The 17,726-nt window shown below is 34.1% G+C and overlaps 2 protein-coding genes across 3 annotated transcripts; one reads left to right on the top strand and one right to left on the bottom strand.

Annotated features, from left to right (window-relative positions):
• Positions 1-7,039: 7,039 nt before the first annotated feature.
• Positions 7,040-10,390, bottom strand: LOC136203434 (IAA-amino acid hydrolase ILR1-like 4). Its single transcript, XM_065994590.1, has 5 exons — positions 9,904-10,390; positions 9,707-9,832; positions 7,934-8,248; positions 7,701-7,829; positions 7,040-7,626 (listed from the first exon to the last, which is right to left on the bottom strand). The coding sequence occupies exons 1-5, from the start codon at positions 10,249-10,251 to the stop codon at positions 7,219-7,221; spliced, it is 1,326 nt and encodes a 441-aa protein (XP_065850662.1). The 5' UTR covers positions 10,252-10,390; the 3' UTR covers positions 7,040-7,218.
• A 2,798-nt stretch (positions 10,391-13,188) lies between these two features.
• LOC136202830 (vacuolar protein sorting-associated protein 32 homolog 2) lies at positions 13,189-16,132 on the top strand. 2 transcript variants are annotated; one of them, XM_065993748.1, is made up of 8 exons: positions 13,189-13,344; positions 13,503-13,615; positions 13,971-14,070; positions 14,508-14,593; positions 14,685-14,776; positions 15,082-15,196; positions 15,308-15,503; positions 15,722-16,132. In XM_065993748.1, exons 2-7 carry the CDS (start codon positions 13,544-13,546, stop codon positions 15,497-15,499), a joined length of 657 nt encoding a protein of 218 aa, XP_065849820.1. In that variant the 5' UTR covers positions 13,189-13,344; positions 13,503-13,543; the 3' UTR covers positions 15,500-15,503; positions 15,722-16,132. The 2 variants fall into 2 exon arrangements, with proteins under 2 accessions (XP_065849820.1, XP_065849821.1); XM_065993749.1 differs by having other exon boundaries at positions 13,191-13,344; positions 13,506-13,615.
• Positions 16,133-17,726: the final 1,594 nt, after the last annotated feature.

Below are 17,726 nucleotides of genomic sequence, written 5' to 3'. Positions count from 1 at the left end.
TTTATTTGATTTAAATTATCTAAATTAGTTATAAATAGCTTCAATTAGGGGTTAGGCTATGCTTACTTTGTTTTTTCTACCATTGGATGAGCTTACTTTGTCAAAGTTCATCACCATCTAATGGTGAAAAAAACAAAGTAAGACTTACTTTGTTAAAAACAAAGTAAGCATAGAAGACACCTTCAATTAGTTATTTTATGTTTAATTAAGTAGGTTTTATGTTTAATTAAGTGATTTTGTGTTTTTGCTTTTTCGATTTTTTTTAATGTATTTGTTTTTTTTCTTGCGCACAATTTAGCCCCCCTATTGAGTCCTAGCTCTCCCCCTGGTTAGAGGAAGGGTATGTTTCATTTGTAACCCTCACAACAACATCGTTTGAGGAAGATGTCCATAGATAGACAAAGACAGTTATACCCTTTGAATTGTATTGATGCAGCGTCAAATCTCTTGCCCAACATTGCTACCGGATATAGGTTTAGCGACTGAATCTGATCCGGTCATTAACTTTGGTCGCTAACTCACTGTGGTCTTCCATTATATGTCAAATGATAAATAAGGATATTGATTTTTTATGGTTATCATTTTTTTTTCTTTAATAATTCATATTTAAAGGATGAGTTGCTAATTGACCAATATAATTTTATGCAGAATATTTTTTTTTTGTTTATCAATAGAATTAATAAATTAGTGTTTAATATGTTATATTTTTCTTACAAATAATATGACGTTTTTCATTAAATCTTAAAAAACGCGGCATATACATGTTATAGTTTAAGTCTTAATTAACACATAAAAATGTTTTTATTAATACGTAAAAGTTTTAAACAAATGATAGTTTAATATAAATACCGATTTATATCAAGTTAAACAAAATAATACTTACAAATTTAGTAAAAAGAAAACCATAAAATATTGTTGAATTGATACTAACTATTTGAATTAAGAGGGTGTTTGTTTCAGCTTTTCGGATGGGCGTTTCACTCCAAATCGCAGGAAATATATCGTTTGGTTAGGTTTATATAACCGCAGCATTTAGCATTTTCTCTGGGAACTGCAGTGTTTTGGAGCTTTTCACAAAAACCTCATATTTGAAGGTTTTCATAAACAATTGTTTGTAGCGTTTAATAATTTTTTTATATAGATTATATTTATTAATTTGTGTAACACATTTTTTATTTTATAATAGGATAAGATGCAAAAATACTCCTAACGTTTATAACTAAGAGCAATTTTACCATTAACGTCTAAAATGGTGCAATTATACCCCTAATGTTGGCAGCCAAGAGGAATTTTACCTTTAACATTAAAAAGTTGGGTCAATTTGAGAAATAATTCATCAAACTGTTTTCTTGGTCATTAATATTGTCATCTACACTTCACATGTGCATCATTTTATCATCATTAGTAACAGATCACAAACATTTAATTTTTTTTGTTGATTAATTTAAATATATCCATATTAGACATTTTAAATCCGAACAGCGACAGTTCAATATAATTTTACTAAACAATAATAATTAAACAACTAACAGCCTACTGCAACTGCAAACAACTAAGAGCATCTCCAAGAGACTCTTAGTGAACTCTCTAAAAATAATATAAATAATTGACTCTTAGTGATTTAAGAGTGACTAAGATATATCATCTCCAACAATGTTCTTTATATTTACTCATTATTTATTATTTTATTATTAAGATTATTATTTATTTTTACATTACCAATAGTTAGGGCTGTAAATGAACAGAGCCGCTCATGAGCGGCTCGGTGATCGACTCGATAAAAGCTCGGCTCGACTCGGCTCGATTTGTAAACGAACCGCTCGTGAACATGATTTACTGGCTCGGTTCGTAAACGAGCCAAGCTTGAGCAGGCCAAAGCTCGGCTCGAAAGCTCGCGAGCAGGCTCGATTAGAACATTTATGAACAAATTTTATTTTTGTAGAAAACTATATAGTTTTGTGTTAGTTCACAAATATCTAAACTTAATATTATTTCATTTGCTATTAGATGAGTTCGTTCACAAACATAATAAATGAGTAATAGACGCACTATTTGTAAGCATCTTGTTTATTTATTCACGAACTTTGCTTGTGAGCTTGTTTATGTACACAATTAAAAAGTTATTTGCGAATAAACTTCAAAAATATAATTAACAATTTACTCACAAACAATTCATGGTTAGATAATTTTCTTAATGAACCAAGTCCAAAAGAGGATTTTGGGCTCGAAACAAGCTCGAAGCTCGGCTCAAGCTCGTTGAGCAAGCCAAAGCTCGGCTCGGGCTCGGCTCGTTAATTTTATAGTAAGCTCGGCTCGGGCTCGAGCTCGTTAATTTTATAGCGAGCCGAGCTTGAACAGGCCAAAGCTCGGCTCGGCTCGATTACAGCCCTACCAATAGTATAAGGAGAGAGACTCATCAATAATAAATTATTATTAAAAAATGAAGTTAGGAGGCACTAAGAGGTGGAGAGAGACTCTCTATTAATAGAGAGGATGGAGAGGCTTTTAGTGATTTGAGGAGCCACTAAGAGGCTGTTGGAGCTGATTTTTTATTCTTCCTCCTCAAATTTTAACTTAAGAGTCAACTTAAGAGGCTGTTGGAGATGCTCTAACAGCAAAACAACATCTATTAGCTAACAGGTGAACCAAACATGTCCTAAATCTTTGGAGAATGTTCAAAACCTCATTTTCAATAGAATTCAATTCAATTGATTTCAATTTGTTCAAATTTTTAAATAATAATAATAAATAAATAAATAAATAAGTTCTCTCATATTTAATAGGGTGAAGAGGGCAGTTTCTAAGGCATAGCCCCAGAATGTCTTTGGAAGTAATGATATGCTCATCATAGATCGTACCATATCTAGTAAGGTACGGTTCCTCCTTTCGGATACCACCTTGTAAGAGAGATTGTTACAAGAGGAGATGTGAGAATAGAAAAAGTACCTACAGAGGACAACGTTGCAGATCCGTTGACAAAGCCTTTAACCCAGAAAGTACATGATCGTCATCTAAGTTTTACTGGGATAAGTTGTAGAAACAATTAGCTTTAGTCCAAGTGGGAGTATGTTGGGGTTTAGTGTCCTATAGACAATTGTTCCAGGATATAAACCTAATGTAAATGAATTGTTCTTTATATCATTTGTTTTAATAAGATATGGTTTCATAACTGTATAAAGGCAACCTCCTTTAAAGAACTAAATAAGTCTAATAAAAGGAAATCCCTGAGTTTATTTAAAGTGATATAAAGTGTTCATACAATCATGAAGTGAGACGAAACATTATAATAAACTAATAAACTTAAAACTACCCCAAGTCAAGTGATATGTTTTGAATAGGGATTGACATAACACTGTTGAGACTTGCATGTAACAATGTTTTCTGTCGAGACAGAGAGCTGATCTCACAAGCTTCAGATATGCAGATATCTGGACAGTTACATGGATCCAATGAATGGAGTTCATTAGGATTGGGGACCCGACTTGAGATAACAGGATGAGTAGATTTATCCTTGTCACTTGTTCATCTCATTGGTATTAATAGGTATAAGTAATCCTAAGACTCAAAGGAATGTTAATTAGTGAGTCTGGATTATGGAATGTGATACTTTGATCCTGTTGTAACATGATCCATAACAGGGATGACTCTGGGGTGTGTACGGCAGACGTTGGGTATCACATGAAGTAATTGTAGGATAGTTATACATTGGATTGAGCATTTGTCACTCCTGATAAATGGGAGATACGTTCAAGGATCGCTTGTGGAAGACTTAACTCTAAATCCTTGCAAGGTGATAGCTTAAGACTTGAAATGCAGATTTCACTTAACCTATCTAATTGGAGTTAACTCGGCCTGTACAAGTAAAACGAACGTCTCGCTATATGTGACTTGACATTGCCCATAGTCATAAGATTCAGTTCTAGGATGTAGTTGACAAAGGATCGAATTATACTGTAACTAATACGGAAAGGTCAACGACGGAATCAACTTGTCTTCTTATAGCTCTGGGGGAATGTTTCGGATCTGCCAATCACAGTTCGCGCACTCATTCCATTATACAAAGATTAAATATAATTTTGAGAAAATTAATTTAATAGTTGTATACGGCTAGAAGCAATAAGAACCTAATGGGTCACACATAAGACTTGGAACCAAAAGAGGAATGGATGTTAATTAATAGATGGAAGCCCAATATAAAGGCCCAAATAATGAAAAGGGGAAATACATGTGAGAATTAATTTATTTTAGTCAATTATGATTAGATTATAATTGTGGATAAATTAATTATGGAATAATTAAGTTAGAAGATTTAAAGTGATTAAATTACTTCTAAATATTATTCTACCAAACAACCTAATATTATCTTTATATTTAGATATAACTTTAGATAATATTTATGAAGTTTTTATTTTAGAATAAAACTCTAAAGAAGTTATCTAAAAACCATAGATTTTTTTTTGGTAGGAAAGGAAAAAAGAAAAACAAACACAAAAATAGCCTAACCCGGGATCAGCCTGGGAAAGCTGACTCCCACCATGTCATCCAAGATAAGAGACGAAATGAACTCCGGAGGAGAAGAAAATGTAGAGAGCCCCAACATCCTGACATGACCTTCAGCTGCGAGACGGTCCGCCACCCGATTTTGCTCCCTATAAATATGGCTGAAGGTAAAAGAATCAAAGGAAGAACATAACCTTTTAATCCCTTTGATTAGATTCTGGCTATTTAAGCAGATAGCGTTATTGTCTGAGATCATTCTGACAGCTTCAAGGTTGTCATACTCCACAAGAAGATTCTTTACCCCCATATTTTTAGCTAGCCTAAGGCCAGACAAAATCTCCCAAAGTTCTGCAGAGTAGGAAGAACTCATGCCCAAATTCTGAGAGAACCAGAAACCCAACCTCCCCCATTATCTCTTAGAACCCCTCCAGCAGCAATTCTCTCATCCTTTAGGCAAGAGCCATCAGTGTTTAATTTAATCACGCCTTCGCTAGGCCTACACCAGCCTAAAAGATGGACCTCTTTCCTCTGAATAGACCTAGCTAAGGAATCCTCTTTGAAGCTTTCCACAAAAGTGCAAATCTTTTTGGAAAAGAAGTCAAGAACATTAGGAATAATGACCGTATCTCCTCCAAAAATCTCCTCATTTCTCCATTTCCAAATTTGATGACAGACAACCACAAATAAGAGAACACCATGTTTTAGATCAGCCAGTAGCTTCCCACTAACACCATCCACAAACCAGTCAAGGTTAGAATGGGAAAAGAAAGAAGAAAGCACCTTTATAGGGAGAACTTTTTTCCACACCTCTTTACTCCTCTCACAGTCTCTGAGAGCATGGCACAAGGTCTCTTCATTCCCTCTGCATCTACTGCACGCTCCAGACTCCACCAAATGTCTTCTTTTTCTATCAGAGTTTGTAAGCAATCTATTTTTAGCACCTAGCCACAGGAAACTCCTAATACGGTAAGGCACATCTAAGGCCCATATCGTCTTCCACAACCCAGGGTCTGAAGAAGCCACACTTTGATTGAAAGCCTCAAAAGCAGATTTGCAAGAAAAAGCCCCGTTGTTTGTCAAAGACCAACAGTAACTATCCTTGTCTTCCTCCTTGCTACTAATCTTCACTCCTCTAATTCTCAGGAGCGAATCCAGACTGAGGTAAGAATCAAACTTTGACCAAATCCAATCACCTTCAGAATCGACCACATCCGCAATCCTCCAGTTCCGAATATCTATAGGCAGTAAAGATACACAAACCTCTAATAAAGGTTTTTTTACCAATCCAAATATCTAAAAACCATAGATAATATTTATGAAGTTTTATTTTAGAATAAAACTCAAAAGAAGTAACCTAATTCTATCTAACTAAAGTTTAGATACAAGAGGCTATATATATCCCCTTTATAGGTGTACTTTGTTAATCCCAAAATAGAGAGAGAATTTCGACCAGTCTATTGTAGAGGAAGAAAATTGCTCCGCTCGCTTCCATTCTATTGATTTCATCTCTTTCTCTCATCCTTGATCTTGTGTTGATTAATTAGAGACAATCTATCTTGATTGTTATTACTTGGTTGAGTTCTAATATCGTTTGATTTGTGTTTTGTTTTGTGCTCGTGAACTCGGATTAAGAGTTGAGGGCACTTCGCTTGCAACGGTAGATAGTTCATCAAAAGGTATTTCCTTCTATCTCTCTTTATATGAAATAACGATTAACAGATCCTGGTTTAAAGGAAATAGGTTAAAAAATTTATATTTCCACTGCCAAACGTTTGCCTATTTTCCTTCATCATTGGTAGTCATCTGTAAATTCCACTGTAAACCTTCATCGAGGTCTGTGGTTTGCCCTGACCTTGGGAGTGGGTAGACATACCCTTACCTAAACTTTTTGCCTACCAAAAAAAAAAAAAAGGAAACTAAGGATAGTAATTAGGGATAAAAAAAATCTTTTAATATAAATATTGTAATCCTCTAATAAAAAAACTCATAAAACTAGTTTTTTTTTTTTTAATAAATTAAACGTTTGAGTTCAATCCGCTATCTCGAACCGCTTTTAACCCAACACTATTATTAAATATTTTAACTAGTAAAACCTCTAAAAGTGATTTAAAACTCTAATTTTATTTCAAACCTCTATCTGCCAAACAGGACAATAATATACAATAGTAACTAACAAGTTATTTCATTTATCTAAAATCTCAATATTTTTTTATTAATTATCTTCTTGTTTTCACTGTTTGAAGGTCTTATGCCGCTGCATTTCCTACACGGCCTCTGTACCGGCTTTGATGTTTGGATTGTTTTAAGAATTCTATTACTGTACCAATTTTTTGATATTAAGCCTTAAACTACTGACGAATTTTTGTTAATTGTTAATTAGAATTATTCGAACTTCTTTTCCTAACTTTGTATTTGCTTATTTCTTGTTATATGTGACACACAGATGGCGTGGTGCACCAAATCTATAGTTAAATACAACAATTTTTCAGTAAAAAAAAAAATACATGTTTAGTTAAATGAGATTTTATATATAAGATAATTTGCAAAATCAGACTTTTTAATTGGTATAAATCGCTCCATTTTGAAGTAAATTATTACATCAACATTCTAAAAATGACTGAGGTGTTTAGAATGTTTTTAGCACAGATCCCGTTGTGCTTCCGCAACTATATTTCATGGTTGTTATTACCTTTTATACATGGCACATTCAAATGATATTTACAACTCATCATGCAAGTTTCCCTTTAATGGTTTGGATTCTAGCTCATACTCCACAAGAAACCTAGTAGCTAATGATGCATGCAATGCTGCACCATATGGAAGTGCTTCCTCATTCACTCTGTAATCCGGTGAATGACCGGATGCGAGCAGTCCTTGAGATTCATTCTTCATCCCCACGAAGAAGAAGTATCCAGGAATCGCTTCTGCAAAAAAAGAGAAGTCTTCTGCTCCCATCAGCTGTGGCGCTTTTCTAACGTTATCTGCACCCAGCATATCTGTAGCAACACTCGTAAACTTCTTGTGCAAATCGTTGTTATTTACAGTCACCGGGAAAAAGGGTTTCTCTTCTATGTCATAGATTACAGTTGCATTGCACCTTTGCACACTAGCTTGTTTTGTGATAACCTGTCATTTGTACGCAATTCACTTATATGGCTGCAAAAGAATAGCAAATTCTAAGTACTTTTCGGAGATTTTACCTCTTCGATTCGTTGTTTAAGTTGGATGAAGCTCTCTTTGGCAAATGCCCTGAATGTGCCGCCTATAGTAACGGAATCCGGGATAACATTGAATGCACCACGTCCTTCGAATTTTGTAACTGTTACTACCTGGATCATATAATGTTCATGTTGGAAAAACTTACTGAAAGCTTATCAAGGCCAAAATCATGTTGAAAAGTGAACTAATGATCGATTTCTTACGAGAAGAGTACCTTTGAGTCCAAAGGATCAGCTTCGCGTGAAATAAGATGTTGCAAGCTAACAATCACATTTGAAGCGGCTACAATAGGGTCTATGTTGTGCTGTGGAATGGCAGCATGCCCTCCCTTTCCGCTTATCACTGCCTCGAAGAAGCCGCTGCCTGCCAAAATGGGACCAGCTCTACCGGCAACTGTACCAATTGGGTGATTAACAGAAAGATGTAATCCATATATGGCATCAATGTTCTCTAGAACTCCAGCAGCCAACATTCTCTTCGCTCCACCAAGTCCTTCCTCGCCTGGTTGAAACACAAGAACGACCGTTCCCTACCAAACCACAAGAAATAATCATAACTTTGCTCTAAACACAATGAGCAATTACTTAAGAGGAAAGAACAATAAATAAATGATAATGAAGCATAAAAGTAAACTCTTCTTTTGCAGCACTTATACTCCTCGAAAGGACATAAAAGAACCCAAAGAGCTAAGGTACTAGCCGGACATCATTGATGCTACAAGTATGAGAGAATGGATACAGGTACTAGCTGGACACCATATATGCTTATACTTCATTTTGATTCACCGTTAGAGGCAATTTACACTCTTTTGCAGTATAAAAGAATGGATACAGGAACAGCAAGGAGAAATTATCGACCGGCTACTGAAAAGTAGTTTGCAAAATGTATAGTTGCAAGAGAAACCATTTTGATATCTTAGAAGGACCCAAAAGAAGAGAGCATGTTCTACGTTAAAAAAGAATGCTGAATGTTTTAGACAGACTTGTCGGAGAAGTTCAGAGTCCTTCGCTATCATGAGGTCTTTATAAAGGAATGAATCCAATATCTGTTGCACTGTCAGCTACATCATTGTGAATTTTAAGATATGGAATCAAAGTGCACTCTCTTTTAGTTTTCTGCCAAGATAGAATGTTAAACATGATAGCAGGCCATTTAGAACCTTTTATCATATTTATTAGCCTCCTTAACTCAACAATGGGTTTTGCAGTTCTTCATTTACGAAAAATACAAAATTACCCTTTCATAGATATTGAATTCATTCAATGATTTCATTCACTCTAACCAAAGTTCTTCATTTCATATGAAGCCATTCAACTATCGTTACTATATCTTATGTATTTGATGCTACGAAATAACTAGATAAAAGCAATCCCAAGGAACATTAGGATTGACTCGAATATCAAATAACTTCCAGAAATGTCCATGTTGAGAATGGCTCGACAATAAAAGAATTTATTCCCGTTGTGTTAGAGACACGAAAGAGTTTTGAGTTTAGACACTAAAAGACACCAATAAATTTGGGAAACACACATGAAAAAGTGAAAATTTTCAACAACGCTGGTGGATCAGCACGCCGGTCTAGCTCAAAATGCTAACAATGCTAGCAAAGCAGCAGCTTTCACCCACAGGCACGACCAGCAGCAGCTCCACGACAGATTCAATTTTTTCCTTTTTAGTCCAAAGTTTAACATTTCTATAATTATAACTCCTAATTAGTATAGAGCTGGGTTTAGCTCCTAAAAGTGCTTGTAAAGTGTGTTTAAAGTATGAGAAAAAGTATATGAATATTGATGGGTTTTAGAAAGTCAAAAGCATAGAATTAGAGAGAGTTCTTAGACATTCAAAGGGTTCGAGTATTCCTCAATCTTAATCTTGGTTCTGAGAAATAATACCTAAATCTGATTCAATTCCTCCCAATCCAATCATATAACCCACAGGAGTTACAAATTAGATCAATCTCTGAAAACAATTCAAGAAAAAAAAAGACCTGTAACTCATGGCGACGCTCTTGAAGCATCTTAGCAGCACCAAGAAGCATTGCAACATGGCCATCGTGCCCACAAGCGTGCATTTTACCTGAAACTTTACTCTTATGCTCCCATTCCCCAGCTTCCTGTAATCAAACTCAGAAACCAGCTTAACAACAAACAAATTTAATTAATTAGAAAAAAAAGTGAAACAAACCTCCATAGCTAGAGCATCCATGTCTGCCCTAATTGCAACAAAAGGGGGTTGACCGGTCCCAACATAGCCAAAAACACCTGTAACTGCAACAGGGTGCTTATAAGGGATTCCCAAATGGTCAAGCTCTGCTCGAATTAGCTTACTGGTTTCAAATTCTTCAAAACCAAGTTCTGGGTTTTCGTGGATTCTTCTTCTGATACTAACCATGTAATCTAAGAGCTCTGGTTCCTTTGCAAGGTCAAGGAAATCGACTGGGATTTGAGATAGTTCTTGTGTGCTGAGTGAATTGGATTTTGGGGTAAATAGAAGAATAGCTAGAAAATAAGATACTAACTTGAAGAGACCCATTGATGTGTGCAGAGTCAACAATAGAGATTGAGAGAGATAGAGATTTGGCTTTGTTGAAGACGGAGGAGTATGCAAACAGAGGAGTGGGACAAAGATAGCACTTCGTTAGAAAAAAATACCAAGGATGGTGAGTGCTCAAACAATGTTGCGTTTTTTTCTGTTGGCAACATTTTATCAAGGTTCTAAATTATAAGGGGCTTGTTTGTCAAATAACTTTTAACTGATAGATGATTATATTCTATTTGCTGATTAGGTTTTTGGTTAGCTGATTTGAGTCGTTTATTACATAAACTTGTTTGGTATAACTTACAGCATCTCTCATGTTTCATACCCATAACAATTTAATATACGTCTCGCATCATCCATTTAATAAACTTCATTTTATTAAACTTTTTAACTTCAATTGTTAAACTCTACACCAATTTAATTATAAAGTATCAATCAATTAATTAGACTTCATTATATTATTTTAAAAATTAAAAATATATTATAAAAATAGTCAAAAACTTAATATCTATTGAGTGGTTGATAAATTCTCAATATATTAAACTCACTCCAATGGGAGAGAGTTTAATAGAGGAGTATAATGAGTCGTTCATTATACTCCATTAGAGATGCTCTTAGCTGATTGTTAATAATTGTTTGTGTAAAATAATAAATAATGACATGGTAAAGTGTGTTAGAGGGTAGTAAATATGTGTAAAAATGTCATTCAAAAGAGATGGAGCAATAAACTAATTGAAAATGCTCTTGAAATGAGATTTTTTTAAATTCTTTTTGAACCCAATAAGCTCTTTCAAACATTTCTCCACCAAACACCACTACTATTAGATGTTTGACTAGTTAAAAACCCCTCAAATGGCTCAAACCTCTAATTTTGCCCCAAAAAGCTCTTTACCAAACAGGATCATAAACTAATGATTTATAGGGTTAAAGCGGCAATTTTTATAATAAAAGTACTAGAAAGAATGCTTGGTGATGTGGTAATAGCATTGACAACTTTTAAGAAGTGTCATTTATGTAAGATCTAGTTTAAATGACTTGAGTTTTTAACTACTCAAGCCAATCTTAATTGGTATATATAAAAAATTGGTTTAATTGCCTACTATTGGTCCATTTTTATGATAACTGGTTATCTAATCTTGCTTATGTGTCCAAATCGTCTTTGCTAATCTGACATCGTTAATAACCTGTAAAACAAAAATGTAGGTCAAAGTCAGACAGGACTAGAGTCTGACGAACACACTCCAATATCTAAGTCGGTTTGTGATTTAGACCGGATTGAAGGGCATGGACGAGTTGTGAGATAGTACTCCACGTACCTTATCATATGTCTATACCTCTTTATATATAAGGTTTTTAGGGTTAAGCCCTTCTCTAATTAGGAATCCTTATGAGTTGAGGATATCCGCGTCGCTCAAGGAATCTAAGTTTTGGAATGAATCCTCTTTGTCATATAGGATTCTAGAAGATTTCCCAGTCTACGGAAGCTGGAGCTCTGATAATTGCTCTTGTGTAAGCTCCTTCACACGTTCAAAGGGGATGGAGCTCACGTCATCCACATGCACGTTCAAAGGAGATAGAGCTCACGCCATCCACATGATGTCATTTTGCATGATATTAGACCTGGCCATGGGTTGGGCTCGGACCGGGTCAGACGAGCTTTTCTATAAAAGTCCTCAGCCCCAGCCCAACCTAGTTCAGTCCAGCCCACTAGTAATCTAGGCGGGTCGGGCATGGCTGGGCTCGGGCTTAAAAATCAAATCTCAAGCACAGCCCATGTAAACCCACCTAAACATATATACATAATTTTTTAATTATAAAAAATAAAATTTAATACTTAAAAATAAATATTTAATATATAAATATATAAAATTTATTAATTAATATTAACAGGCAGGCTGGACCGGTCCACGCTATTTTTATTAATTCCAAGCCAGCCTAAAAAATTGACGGGCTTTAGCGGATCTGGGTCGGGATGGGCCTAACATCAATTAGCATTGTCCAAGCCCGGTCCAAGGGACACGATCCTGGACGGGTACCCGGATCCGTGGACAGGTCTACATGATATTAGATGCCCTTTCGCTACGTTTAAGTATGTGACTAAAGTATAATAAATGAAGTACTTCCGAACCTTCTAATGATAGTATTTTCTAAGTACTATTGCATTCCATGTGATCCTAATTTATACCGTAATTTAAATATGTTTTTATATCTTAATTTATAAATTATAAACACCAATTCATAAATTTCAATCTTAAAAAATATATTCTACACTCCTAATTTATAAATCTCAATCCTTAAAGTATATTAAAAATGATGATATTTTTTATTTAACATAATTGAAATAATAATTTAATATAGTTGTAAATAATTTTTGAAAATGATATTTGCATGTAAATTTTCCTTTTTTCCCCTTTTATTATGAATGTTGGGTTGGGTTTAAATGAAGGCATAACATCTATATGGCTTTTTAAATTTAAGTTTGGAAATTAGTTAGCATTTTAAACTATTAAAATCATTAATTAGATTTTTAAATTAAATAAAAATCATCAGTTGAGTTATTAAATTAAGTAAAAATCATTAATTGAATCCTTATAAAGAATCATTGGTTGGATAGTTTCAGATTCTATTCTCCAAACATATTTTGAGTTAATACAAAAATTATTATAGTTCATGTTAAATAATCACAGCTTTTCATTTTAAATAAGATGAAGATTCAATTAATGATTTTTAGTTAATTTATGAATTTTAGTTAATTTAGAGATGTAATAGATGCTTTTGATAATTTAAGGTCTCAGTTGATTTTGAAGTGTTAGTTTAAGGGCTTATATGAGTATTATGCGATTTATTTATAAAAAAAGTGGGATCCATTCAACCAGAACCGATTAACTATGTGCCACGTGGAATGATGGTGATTTCAACGGCGTGAAGAAAACGGAAAGCAGCTTCCTTCCCATTTCTGATTACAACACGCTTAAGAAAAAGCCCAATTATACCTCTCCCTTCCCCATCGGTCAGTCTCTGGTTCGAATCCAGAACCCTAATAATCTAATTCGATCTCTCTTCTCAAATACTACAACAATCTTAAAGGTCTGTGTTCTTAATCATAACTTCTTTACCATGTTTTCTTTCATTTTTGGGATTTCGGTTGGTGCCAAATTCGTTTAATCGTTTTCGCTAGATCGGTCTTGATTTTACAATTCTGGGTTTGTTTCATATAATATCGTTGAGTTCTTTTCGTGATTTAGAAGATCGGAGCAGTATTTTGATTCGAGGATAAGAATCAACCATGTTTAACCGGCTTTTTGGAAAACCCAAGCAGGAAACCAATGCTCTAACCACGTTAGACAAATTAAATGAGGTATAATTACGAACGAATTATACATCCTGTATACTTTTGGGCTATAATCTGCATACGTTATTTAATTTGGTAGTGTCCTTGTTTCTTTCTGTTTTTTTGGTTAATTTATCTGGCTATTTTGATTTATTGGTGTTATATTTTATTGCTTCTGATGTTTCTTGAGAAATTGACTTGAGAGGTTCTTGGATCCTTAGTGAAATTGTGAAAGCTTGATTAGCCTGCTTTGCACTCTCTCATATTTCGTATTCAACGATATGCATATAGCATAACAAATTTGTTGGAAGCTTATAAATTGCCTCATTCTCGATGTTCCTTTTCCTGTTCTGAACCTTATTCTCTGTTGTATGTTGACTAGACACTTGAAATGCTAGAGAAAAAGGAGAAAGTGCTTATAAAAAAGGCTGGTGCAGAAGTTGAGAAGGCTAGGGAATTCACTCGAGCAAAGAATAAAAGAGGTATTGTGCATTTTCTGTTTGCAATTTCCCAGTCTTTCATGCTGCTTGAATAGTTTGCAGTATTTCATCTTATTTTCAGCATTGTAAATACAAGTTCGATTGCTTTTTTAGATTGTATGCTATGAACTTCTCTATGGTGCATGCATCAGAGTTGATTAACAGATTATGGCATTTTGTTGTTAACATTGAATCACACTCTTGTTTTCTATTTTGAAGAAAAATAGATTATGAAGCCTAAACCCAGACATAAATTGTCTCACAGTAACAATAGACAATGGTTACTTTGAGTTTTCCACTTCAAATAGTTTATTCAGTTAATAGATTTGATTACTTAAATTTTATGCACACAAATGATAAACAAAATTTGAAGTGTAGAATTGATGTTCTTTACCGGTTGGACATTGATTAACACCATTTTCGATACCCTATTTTTGCAGCGGCTATTCAATGTTTGAAGAGGAAGAGGCTATATGAACAGCAAATAGAACAGCTAGGAAATTTCCAATTGCGCATTCATGATCAGGTGAGATTTGCTTATACAACTATTATTTATGATATATTTGTCTGTATTATTTTATGCTGATTAGGAATTCATGCCATAAATTATGTTGCAGATGATAATGTTAGAAGGTGCAAAAGCAACCACAGAAACTGTCGATGCATTGAGGACTGGAGCATCTGCAATGAAGGCAATGCAAAAAGCCACGTACGTAGCATTCGTTCCATCGTTTTACCAGAATCGTCACTTGCATGATTTACATCTTGTATTGGTTGTAACATGTTGAATCTCTAATTGTTTTTGGACATAAAAAAGTTAAAGGGCTACTTCTCCTGGCAATATTTCAAGTATTGCTTTCTGAATGATGGTGGACATGTGAACAACCTGTTTTATTGCTCATTTCTTTACCTTGTTGGATTTAGAGATATGTGCAACATGAGTTTCGTTCTTTCATAAGTTGTCGAGCCAATATAGTTTGTGTTGTTACCGTAAACTGTTGTTGTCTTGTGCAGTAATATTGATGATGTGGACAAGACCATGGATGAGATCAATGAGCAGACTGAAAACATGAAACAGATCCAAGAGGCACTTTCAACACCCATTGGTGCTGCAGCTGATTTTGATGAGGTATTAGCTGTACTTTGATTAACATATATTCTTGTTTGTTGCATAAGCGTTCATTTGAGTCAGTGATCAAATATACGTATAGGAGATATCTAAATAATGTTTACTTGTCAGGATGAATTGGAGGCGGAACTTGAAGAATTAGAAGGTGCTGAATTGGAAGAACAGCTTCTTCAGCCTGCAACCACAGCTCCTGCAGCTCCGGTGCAGGTACCATCAGGCAGGCAACCAGCTCGTCCTGTTCCTCAAAAGCGCACAGCTGAGGAAGATGAACTTGCTGCCTTACAGGCTGAGATGGCACTTTAAGCAGGTTTACATTTTTCTTTTTCGGTGCTCTTTGTACTCTAAATTTGTGTGTATTAATGAATTTCTGAAGAAATTAATTAACTGATGAACCATTACTAAGAAAATCAATTGATCCTGGACTCGTCTATTTCCATTAAATGTTGTCCAGTTCTCCAAGTTTCTACTGCTTCGTGCTTACTTTGAAGCACATGTAGGCTTAATTTTTTGGTTGTATAATTTCAGGTGTCGTGTCGTATATTTCAGAAGAGCTTATTTAAGGACTTGTCACATTGTATTATGGAAATTCTGCTACTCCTTTAGTCCTTTCCCGTGTCGTGAGTGCATTGTTCATGGTCAACAAACGGTGTACATAAAAGATTGCAATCTAAATGAACAGTTACCTTCTAAAACTTGTAATCTCATTTTGGATCTTTGATTCCAGTGTTATATCCTATTCTGTCTTCCCTACCTCTTAGAATATCTTTTGTTTAAAAAGTGTGGTTCCTCAGCCAATTTGACCTTTCATATCAATGTCTCATTGTTATCGAAAAGTTATCTAGTGGATACTTATGTTGCAAATAAATATATGTATCATCTCCTGGGTGCTAGTATTGATTCAATTTCACAATTATGAGAAATAGTGTTTATTCTGTTGTTTTGTGTTTCAAAAGCTGATGTGTGCCAATTTGGAGTCAAGTCCCTTCTTTGATCATTCTATTTTCAATTGTATGGTTTCATACATACTGCTTTCGATTGTTTTTGGTGTTAGTAAATTACGGTTGATCAAATTGTGAAACTTTGCGTGATTGTTATGGAAGTAGTATGTATTAGACATAAAAACAAAGTGTTCTTTATGTTACTACAACTTTGTGTTTTAGTATTGAGAATAGGTAGTTGAGCTAACTACTCTTTCTGTTTCTTCTTTTCTCCTTCCGATCTTCTACTAGAAATTACCTATAAGTTTGTACTTCTGTGGTTGACAATAAATGAGAAAAGTATTACTATAAGTTGTATTACTATAAGTTATCTGTACTAATTAAGATTGGTAACGACCAGATGCTCAACCCACTATATTAGATGTAACTAACTCATTTTAGTTTGTTACTCTTGGTAACAAACAATTTATCTCCATGATATAGAGATAAAAGGGACAAAAACCCACCCAGAGAGTGGGCGTCAGGCATGCCCCAGATGCTGCTGCTGCGTCTTCTGTGTAACACATGCGCCAGATTCGGTGCATCTGGCGCCTGTGAAAGCAGAAAACTCTGCTTTAGCCCATGGGTCTCAGCATTCTTGGTATTTGTTTTTAAACGTGTAAAATTATATATAAAAAGTAATGACCTATTCAGAATTATGTTTGATAATCTGATTTAGTTGTAATTTTATAATTAATTATAATAATAACGGTTTTAAACAGGTACATACACTCAACTTAAAAATGGGGTATAAAATTTTATTAACAGATGATCACTTATGAAAATTGCCTATAATAAAATAAATCCAAAAACTAAAATTGTTTATAATCATAATTATATTATACTATGGTGTTTAAACATTCATTTTCTTTCTCTTAATTAAACACTTTCCCTTAACTAAACACTTACATGATTTTTTAAAGCTGCTTAGAATATCATTTTTACAAGCTCGAGGGTTGGTGTTTAAACATTCATTTTCTTTCTCTTAGCTAAACACTTGCATGATGTTTTTGAAGTTGGTTAGAGTATCATTTTTACAAGTTTGAGGTTTACTTGCTATTGAAGTAGTAAATGTTCTAAATGACCTTGCTATAATGTTAATGTGGACAAAGTTAAGTAGCCATGAATGTAATTGATCCATTTAAGCAAAGATATATTCAAATATATGAATATCACAATAATTAAGTACAAAATTACAACTAAGTCACATCACCCAATTTAATTCCTAATATGTCATTATTTTTTATATATTATGATTTTATACCATAATTTAAAAATTTTAGATTCTAATTTATAAATCATAAACAGTAAAAAATATATTCTAGACTTTTAATTCTTAAAATATATTAAAAGTACTGAGTTTGTTTGACATAATTCAAAATCATTACTTGTAGATAGTTTCTTAAAAGTGAATTTATATGTAGATTTCCCACAAGGATAATGTATGAAACACTGTCACATTCATAAAATGTCGGTGGAAGAGATGTGTATGTTGAGATGGATGTGTGGTCATACGAGAAATGATCGAGTGCGTAATGAAATAATTAGGACAA

This window comes from Euphorbia lathyris, chromosome 8, assembly GCF_963576675.1.
Source record: "Euphorbia lathyris chromosome 8, ddEupLath1.1, whole genome shotgun sequence".
Lineage (NCBI taxonomy): Eukaryota > Viridiplantae > Streptophyta > Magnoliopsida > Malpighiales > Euphorbiaceae > Euphorbia > Euphorbia lathyris.
Note: the sequence above shows the minus strand (reverse complement) of the source record. Positions and strands in the feature narration are given on the sequence as shown.